The sequence below is a fragment of the Podarcis melisellensis genome (assembly GCF_964234715.1).
Source record: "Podarcis melisellensis genome assembly, chromosome: 14".
Taxonomy (NCBI): domain Eukaryota; kingdom Metazoa; phylum Chordata; class Lepidosauria; order Squamata; family Lacertidae; genus Podarcis; species Podarcis melisellensis.
Genome location: NC_138546.1, coordinates 38,259,128 through 38,269,194, shown reverse-complemented (window position 1 = coordinate 38,269,194; position 10,067 = coordinate 38,259,128). Strand labels below are relative to the sequence as shown.

Below are 10,067 nucleotides of genomic sequence, written 5' to 3'. Positions count from 1 at the left end.
TGCAAGCATTTTGTCTATGTTCTCAGGCCACATAAATGCTCTGTTATGAGATGCTTTGGCCCATGTGGGAGGCTCCCATACTGTGGCTTGTCCCCATGAATTAATCTATGGGACTGCAATAATAACACTCTTGTTATTTTGGCTGTACCTACATCCAGCCCTTCTTGCTTCTCCCAAACAGAACTGCAGTTTCTCTAGATACATTATTCATCTCCAGTTATTGGAATGGGCTGCACATTCCCCCCCCCCCCCGCCTTCTTTTCGTCTTGATGTATAAACTTTGCCTAACAACAGCGGAGGGTTTTATTACTGGAAGATCTCTCTCTTGATTATTTATTATTTAGACTATTTTGGTTCCAGTGTCTCACCAGTGCAAGCAAATTAAAGAGAAAATCCTTCTCCAAAGCGATTTCCTTCCTTCCTTTGCTCATATAAGAGATCTTACCCAACGGCTCCGCGTTGAGGTTTCGGTTGTGTGTGCAAATACCGAAACGTGACTGCTAACTTGATCAATAGTTCAAAAAGCAGGGGATTCTTGTGTTAAAAATTATTTCCATCGGTTGATAGTCATATTTAAAACATAACTCAGATGCATATGGTGAGAGCGACACAGAGAGATTTAGTAATTCATTCTTCCCTCTTACCATTCCATGGTTCTGCTTATCCCAACAACAATATTTACTCAGGCAGATAATAAGGCTTCAATGTAAGTTGACTTTATTACCTTCAGTGACGTGAAAGGATCGGTTGCCGGGTGACCTTGCATCTAGTTGTTTTTTTTTTTATTATCCTAGACATATATCTATATAATCTAGAATAGCTCTGAGAGCAGAGAGGAGGAGCTAACCTGTTGAATTACTTCTGATTTGGGAAGTTGAAAAAAACAACACAATCTGATTTTTATTGTTGTTTTGTTTTTTAAAAAGCCAGTCTGCAGAATAAGATCAGAGAGGGTTTGTGCAGGCAACAAGATCAATCCATCTCTGAGAGGGAAATACATGCTCTCTCCTGCTCACATGTTGCGTGCTCCTTAACAAACCTATGATGCGTGATTTGAAAATCTAGGATTAGACCAAGAGGACTTTAAGAGGAGGGAAAGAAACCACCACAACAAACCTCTGAGCTACTTAACAGAAGTAGCTCAGTTCAACTGTCCTACTCTGCTGGAGAAGCACTTATTTTGTCTCCTGGGGGGCCCACTTTGATGTTTACCCTGGAAATCCAAGCTTTTAAAATCAAGAGAGCATGGAGGAAAAGGAAGACACCGGAGCTATGGAAAACAGAAACGTTCTCAATGGCCCTCTGTACAAGGTGGGGGAAATTATGCATTTATTTCTCTTAATTTGGCAGCAGAAGACTCCAGATAAGGACAGGCGGGGGCATTGGGGGGGGGGGGAGCCTGGAGCCTGCCTGTTCAAAATTGTGTACAAAGTCAGGGAGGTGAGGAACAAAAGAGGGGGACCAAGGAATCTTGAGTTGGGAATGCTGTGACTTAGAGAGAGGTAAACAGCAGAGTTTTGTTTTATTTGCTGTACTCTAAACTATATATTTAAAAAAACGTACACTTTGGAAGCAAGCCGTTCAATCAGAGCCGGGCAGTCTGACTGCTTATATACAACCTCTGAACAAAATGGTGTAAACAGTGCTATTTTAAATAAAAATGTAAACCCACAGAGTAATAAAACTTTAGAAGGCAGGGAAAACGGTAAAAGTGAATGCTGATGTTGCTGTCACATTTGTGGCAGGGTTATCTTGGAAGAAGGAGCAATATTTCTGTAATTGTGGGTGTGGGTGATTTCTTTAGAATTTTCTTCAGAATTTATGTACTATTTTGTTGCATTTCAGTCCCGCCCCCCAAATCTTTTCATGTAAAATTGAAGTTCTAACCCCACAGTCAATTTTAAAGATCAAATACATGCCTTGGAGCTTCAAGTAATACTGAGATTTATATCTCATTGTTTGATTGTACGAGGAGACTGTGACAGAGAAGTGGGATATTCGCCCGAATCCAAACCTTCAACAAAACTTTAACAAAACCGTTTTTAGGTGTCGCTTTTCTTTTAGTCCCGAACTTTGTTCCACTGTATCTCAGGGAAGTAAAATAGTCTTAAGAACCGAATAAAGGGTGTGGTGTCAGAAAAAAAACCCATGTACTTCCCCAGATCCATGGGGCAATTCTTAAAACCACATGTTTACTCTCATTTACCTTCGCTCAGACCAGAAAAAACATCCTAGTGGTAAAAATGAATCGATTTCTTGTTGTTGTCTCAGGTGCTTTGTAAACATTTTGTTTCTGTGTAAGTCAGGGGTCAGCAACATTTTTTTAGCCGTGGGCCAGTCCACCGTCCCTCAGACCATGTGAGGGGCCGGACTATATTTTATTTTTTGGGGGGGAGAACAAATTCCTATGCCCCACAAATAACCCAGAGATGCATTTGAAATAAAAGCACACATTTTACTCATGTAAAAACACCAGGCAGGCCCCACAAATAACACAGAGATGCATTTTAAATAAAAGGACACATTCTGTTCATGTAAAAACATGCTGATTCCCTAACCGTCTGTGGGCCGAATTGAGAAGGCGACCTTAGGTTGCCTACCCCACGTGTAAGTGGATGAAATTAAGGGGCACTGTTTACTTTTCTTGTGCAAGCGACAATTTCCTATGAGTCTCTCTCTCTGTGTAATTTCATCCCTGAAAGTCTGTGTTAGCAAACCTCTTTCTCTGAGGGTAATCCTAATGACGTCGGCGAAACTGCTTCAGAGTTATAGGGTTTGAAGACACTGGATTAAGGAACCATCATCAGGAGGGCAGCTGGATTGTACCTGTTTATTCAACAGTGCTGCTTTGTGTGTGCGTCGCCCTGGGTTGTGTAACTAGAATTGCCACCTGCCTGGTTGTAAAACTGCAAGTAGCCGTTCAAAATGTGCATGTGAGTTCGGCGATGTTGGATCTCAAAAGAATTAGTGACCGGCTCCTCCTTGTACGTACCTTTGGGAGAGATGGTCAGCCTGGCGTTCTGTGTTTCTGCCAAATCCTTTTTCTGTGCTTGGCTGTGCTCCTAATCTAATCCGGCTGCTTATAACAGCCGTGTCCTCAGATCACCTTTGAGTGGCAATTTTGACAGCTAGTTAAAAAGAGAAACACGCCAAAAGGTGGTGTGTGAAAAGAACACCTCCCCGAAATATTTCCTATGTGAGAGACAATTGACAAATTGCCAGTTTGGGACAGGTTAAAGTGTTTCTGTTAATCTCCTCCTGTTACATGACTTGAAAAGATTGAGCTTGCAAGAACATATGGTCTTGTCCAGGGGTATTTTTCTGGTTCCCCTGTAAAATAATAATAATAATAATAATAATAGTCAGAATAGATTTATTGCTGAATGAAATGCTATAACTGCAAAGATGTGGGGCTAGTTATGCATTGATCCCCCAGGTATAGCAGTTGAATAATACAGTGGTACCTCAGGTTACAGACGCTTCAGGTTACAGACTCCGCTAACCCAGAAACAGTACTTCGGGTTAAGAACTTTGCTTCAGGATGAGAACAGAAATTGCGTGGAGGTGGTGCGGTGGCAGCAGGAGGCCCCATTAGCTAAAGTGGTACCTCAGGTTAAGAACAGTTTCAGGTTAAGAACGGACCTCCAGAATGAATTAAGTTCTTAACCTGCGGTACCACCGTACTGTGTGTGTTGTACTTCTTGGAATTAAAACTGGTGTTTCCTGAAGACGGCACTAAAAACAATGTTTATTTCCTCTTGGGTAACCAAGTTTTTCTCTCATAAGCAATGTGATCTAGCATCCACAACTTTCTAGGCCTGAGTCTGAGCGGGTTTTGACTTTGCCCATTGCTTTCCCCCAGAAAACCCGATTGCTATTTGTTCCGATTCAGTGCTGAACTGCAGGTTTGCCCAGGGGAAAACAGCAGGGCAAATGGAAGTATTAAAGAGCCCTAAACTGGGAGGACAATGACGACAGGATGAATTTGTCAGTTCTCCTACTGACAGCCTAAGACCTTCCTATTCAGAAAACGAAGGTGAAGACAATGCTGTCAACTGGGCTGCTGTCGGGCCAAACTATGTTAATTGCTGTTTCGAAATGAGCTCTGACGTATTTTAATTATTGTTTTTAACTAGTTTGTTTCTACTACCTTGCATTTTATAATGTTACTCTTAAATGTTGTCAGCCGCTTAGAATCCCAGCATGGGAGAAAGGTGGGCTATAAATACGTTTTAAAGTAATAATTTAAGTTTCTCTCATTTTCTATATTTTTACAATCTTTAATTTGGTTCTCTCTATCAGTTAGCATTCCCCTCACCCCCAAGTCCTCAGGAAAATTCCTTAGCATTTAATTCCACATTTCCCCTTTAACATACATGTTTTCACAAGCAATTTCCCCAAATATAATCCCTTTTTCTTTTTTGTATACTATTTTCGCTTCAATGCACACTTCCCCTTTATTTGTGCATTTTTGTACCCATTACTTAGTTGGAAAATTGCAGTGCCAAATCTGGAGAAGTGCAAATTTCGAAGGATGGTGTCTGCGTTGTTTTGGAAATCGTAGGTTAGGCTGGTTTGCATTAAAATGAGAATCAAATCAAATTTCACCCCTAGTCTCGAATCATCCCCACTGAATTCATTGGGGCTACTGTGTCAATAGGCTTCAGTTTGTGCTCTCGGTTGATTCGGACAAGCCGTTGTTCTTCTAGCCATTACTACTGCATAGAGGGCCAACAGTTTAGATATCAGCGGGGATGTGTGTGAATGGGATTCTGATCGAGGTTTAAATTAGGGTGCGGTTGCAGGTGTGTGCTTGTACATGTGCGAAAGAGAGAGAGAGATTTCAGATTGGGGGAGGCACAATTCAAGGTTCAAAGGCCTGCTGTTAACATATTCTGCCTCGCTGGCTGAAACTAGTGGAAGCAGAACTTCATCTTCATAAATACTGAAGGCGCTTGTAGATTGTTTAGATAAGAGGGTTAGTGATTAACCTCCTGAAATATCTGATCCTGAAGAATAACAAACAAAATGCAGTTCCATTTCCATGGCTTGCCGGAGAATTAATGGTTTAGATGTCAAACTGCGATGTTTTGATATGGATTTCAAAGCAGACACCTCCCCCAACATCCTCTCCCACCCATGATTGAGACCTTGGCACAGGGACAGTCAACGTGGAGCTCTTCAGTGTTGCTGGACTGCCGCTATCAGCATCCCTAACCCTTGGCCATGCTATCTAGGCATGATGGGAGCTGTAGTCAACAACACCTAGAGACCATCCCCTTGGCTATCCCTGCCTTAGGACTTGATGGTGCCTACTGAACAGCTCAGGACTGCAATACCTCAAAGACCTCCTCTTTCCACATGACCCCTGAGATCATCTTCTGAGGCCCTCCTTCGTGTGCCTCCTCCTCCATGTGAGGTCTGGAGGGTGGCAATACAAGAACAGGGCCTTCTCTGCAGTGGCTCCCCATCTGTGGAATGCTCTCCCCAGGGAAGTTCGCCTGGCACCTTCATTAGACACCTTTAGACGCCAGGCAAAAATATTCCTCTTCAACCAGGCCTGTGGCTGATTAACATCCAATGCCCTTTTAAAATGTGTTGGGTGTGTGTGTGTATAATATTGGGTTGCCCTTGTTTTTCTTTTTAATGTGCATTTTGTGTTTTTATATTGTGATTTTATGTTGTGAACCGCCCCCGGTACCTGTGGCTATAGGGCAATATACAAATTTAATCAATCAATTAATAATATTGAAAACGGTGCCAATCCCTCTTTGTACAGCCCTATCCAATATTCTGCCTCTCTCGGTCACGCAACAGTAAAATGGAATATTTTACACAGTTCACCTCCACAATGTTTCACAACACCTTTCATCCGGGTTAATGTCCAACTCCTCCTCAGGTACTTTTATCAAGGTTTTCAATCTTTTTCGTTGATTTGGTTCTTAATTTGATAATGCTGACAGGCGCCTATTAAACAGAGCTTGCAAAGCAGAGCTTTTCATAGCTTGCTGTGTATGTTGCTCATTTCCGTAAGGGTCGTGTTTTCTCATGAACGTCTTAGGCCTGGTTTGGATAAAATGTTACACCATCATTTAGCATTACAGTAACGAACCTGCTTGAGCCCTAGATGCAAGGGCTCTCTTCCCTTAACCCAGGCATAGGCAAACTCAGCCCTCCAGATGTTTTGGGACTACAGCTCCCATCATCCCTGATCACTGGTCCTGTTAGCTAGGGATGATGGGAGTTGTAGTCCCAAAACATCTGGAGGGCCGAGTTTGCCTATGCCTGCCTTAATCCCACACAACAATGAGGAGGAGATGAGAAACATCCACTTCCTCATTTCAACTAATCACAGTTTCCAGTATGTGTAACACAAGAACGGTGGTTAGTCTAAACTACAGTCTATTGAAACAAGCCCAAAGCAGAAACCATGGTTTGATCTTGGCTTGTTTCAATAGAGCATCGTTTAAATGAACCACACTTTGCCCTTGTCAGACGTAACAACGACAAATGTCTTCACAAGCTCTACAGTGGTACCTCTGGATGCGAATGGGATCCGTTCTGGAGCCCTGTTCGCATCCTGAAGCGAATGCAACCCGTGTCTGCACGTGTGCAGGTTGCGATTCACCGCTTCCGCGCATGCGCATGATGTAATTTTGACCGTCTGTGCATGCGTGAACGGCAAAACCTGGAAGTAACGCCCTCTGTTACTTCTGGGTCGCCACAGCGCGAAACCCAAAAATACTCATGCCAAAGCTACTTTAACCCGAGGTATGACTGTACTGGGACCAGTGCCAGGCATAAATTGGCCCTCTTTAGCTGCTGGCTGCCCCCCACTTTTTCCTCTGGCCCTCCCTACCAGTGGGATGTGACCCCTGGAAGGTGGGCTACAAGAGAAGGTGGCCCTTGACCTGAACAAAACTCCCCACCCTGACCTTGTTACATTTTCAGCTGATGTGTCCTGGCAAGATGATGTAATTTTCTCTTAATAGTGACCTAATTCCAGGTGGGTTTCTGCCAATGGCTATGCCAGAAGTCACCAACCTTTTGGGGCCTGGTGGAACATTCTCAAACTAGGTAAGCCTTTTGTGGGAACGCCCATCCATGCATATACCCGTAACCAAGCACACACTGCAATCTAGTCTATTGGATAAAACAGAATGTTGCTTTTAAGCCAAATTTCTCCACGGAAGGGGCCAGGGAGCCTCTGTAACTTCATACGTGCCATGTTGCATACCCTCCAACATTTCTTCAATGAAAATAGGGACGTCCTATTCCATTATTGGGGGACGCGGGTGGTACTGTGGGTTAAACCACAGAGCCTAGGACTTGCCAATCAGAAGGTCAGCGGTTCAAATCCCCGTGACGGGGTGAGCTCCCGTTGCTCTGTCCCTGCTCCTGCCAACCTAGCAGTTCGAAAGCACATCAAAGTGCAAGCAGATAAATAAGTACCGCTCCAGCGAGAAGGTAAATGGCGTTTCTGTGCGCTGCTCTGGTTCGCCAGAAGCGGCTTAGTCATGCTGGGCACATGACCCAGAAGCTGTATGCTGGCTCCCTCGGCCAATAAAGCAAGATGAGTGCCGCAACCCCAGAGTCGGCCACGACTGGACCTAATGGTCAGGGGTCCCTTTACCTTTACCATTCTATTATTATTATTATTATTATTATTATTATTATTATTATTATTATTATTTTATTTTATTATTTTATTTTATTATTTTATTTTATTTTATTTTATTTTATTTTATTATTTTACTATACCACTCTAGGTGTCTTCCAACATGTATAAAAGCATAATAAAGCATTAAAAATCGAAAAGATTTCCGTATACAGGGCTGCCTTCAAATGGTTTGGGGGTTGCATAACTCCATACCCTCCACTATTTCTCTGATGGAAATAGGGACGTCCTAAGGAGAAGTGGGACATTCTGGGGTCAAATCAGAAACCAGGACAGTTTCTGTAAATCTGGGACTGTCCCAGGAAAATAGGGACACCTGAAGGGTCTGATTGAAAACCCATGGGCTTTGATGTAACAACCACAAATCTGACCCAGCAGTGCCCCAGAGATTCTGGTACCAGCTCCAGGTGGATGCAAGCTCAGCATAGCCTTGACACAACATTCTCCACAATCCTTTTGCTATCCAGCCGGCCAAGGATTCGCAGCCCTGAATCTTTTTTGCATTTAAAAGATGATGCCCTGACCCCCATGAAAATATCCACAGTGGGGTCTTTAAAAAAAGAAAAGAGCTAAATTGATGTTAGCGTTTTGTTCCACAGTTGTTTGAACCGTCTGCTTTTTGTGTTTGGAAGAATGCGGTAGCTTGGTCCCTTGAGAACAGAGCCCAGAGCAAACAAGGTGATCTCACCCAAGAATACACAAGGCTACACTTGCAGGTGGAGAACCTGGACAGAGACTTCAGATAACAGAAGGAATTTCCCCACTATGCCTGTGTTGTCCTAAAGGGCCTTTTATGGCTTGTTGTTGTTTAGTCGTGTCCGACTCTTTGTGACCCCATGGACCAGAGCACGCCAGGCCCTCCTGTCTTCCACTGCCTCCTGCAGTTTGGTCAAACTCATGCTGGTAGCTTCTATGACACTGTCCAGCCATCTCATCCTCTGTCGTCCCCTTCTCCTTGTGCCCTCCATCTTTCCCAACATCAGGGTCTTTTCCAGGGAGTCTTCTCTTCTCATGAGGTGGCCAAAGTATTGGAGCCTCAGCTTCAGGATCTGTCCTTCCAGTGAGCACTCAGGGCTGATTTCCTTCAGAATGGAGAGGTTTGATCTTCTTGCAGTCCATGGGACTCTCAAGAGTCTCCTCCTCCTTTTATGGCTACTTTGTCCTATTTATTCTAAGAGCAAAGCAGGAAGGCTCCAAAAGCAGCTTCCCTTGCGCTTAATCCAGTAGCTGCGCTCAGAGATCACCGCTGACTGCTGACTTGCCACCAGCCCGAATTCAAAATATTACCATTAGTACATAAAGCCCTTAACAACTTTGGACCAGTTGACCTGAGAGATTGCCTTTTCCCATATGCGCCCACATAACTGCTTTCATTTGTCGAATGGACACTGTTGCAAGTGCCACATTGTAAGAAATCAGTCTTTTAGTGTGAAAGCATCTGTACTTCAGAACTCCCTTCTTATTAACACTAGGCAGGTGCCTTCACTATCCTACCTTCAGCACTTGCTAAAATAATTTCTGTTTAGCTACCCAGACATGTAGAATGCTGGTGTATGTTTTAATCTGGTTTTGGTTTGCTGCCTTTGAAAAAAAATATGTTTCAAATAGTTGTTTTTAACTGTGTTTTTTAAAACCGACAACGGTATTATTTCATTTTCTTTGTGAACTGCTTTAATTGTTTTTTTTGTACAATCAAGCAGTGTATAAATCTTTAATAATAATAATAATAATAATAATAATAATAATAATAATATTTTTTATTTATACCCCACCCTCCCCAGCCAAGACTGGGCTCAGGGCAGCTAACACCAGATATAAAACAATTGATTGAAATACAACTTAAAAACAAGATTAAAATACAACATTAAAATGCAGCCTCATTTCAGTAGAAACTCAAATCAAAGCCTGTATAGCCTGTATAACTCAAACCGAGCCTGTATAGCTCGGTTGGTTAGAGCGTGGTGCTGATAACACCAAGGTTGCAGGTTGGATCCCTGTATAGGACAGCTATCCTGTTCCTGCCTGCCAGGGGGTTTGACTAGATGACACTTGTGGTCCCTTCCAGCTGTACAATTCTGTGATTTTAAGGTTGCATCGTTGTTTTAAACAATTTCTAATATTGTACTTCAGTGTTGCATGAAATAAATAGACGAAACGTCATCCAGTCTAGCGCCCCAGCTGCCCAAAGAGGAGATAGCCAATCCATCAACTATCCACAAATCAGCAAATACAGATAAGACAACAAACTATGCCAACACTGAATTGCATATTCAGATATTGCAGGTTTGCTTCTTAGATTGTGGGATGCATAGTGTGGCATGTCACAACTTAGCAGCGGGATGTCTGGTAAAGGTAAAGGACCCCTGGATAGTTACGTCCAGTCAAAGGT

The 10,067-nt window shown here is 43.0% G+C and overlaps 1 protein-coding gene across 1 annotated transcript in view; it reads left to right on the top strand.

Moving 5' to 3' along the window:
• Window positions 1-944: 944 nt before the first annotated feature.
• Window positions 945-10,067, top strand: part of PDE8A (phosphodiesterase 8A) — a 173,331-nt gene continuing 164,208 nt past the window's right edge. Inside the window, exon 1 of the mRNA XM_081888516.1 lies at window positions 945-1,311. Within this exon, the coding sequence (XP_081744642.1) occupies window positions 1,246-1,311 (66 nt within the window). The 5' untranslated portion in view covers window positions 945-1,245. The remainder of the gene's footprint in view (window positions 1,312-10,067) is intronic.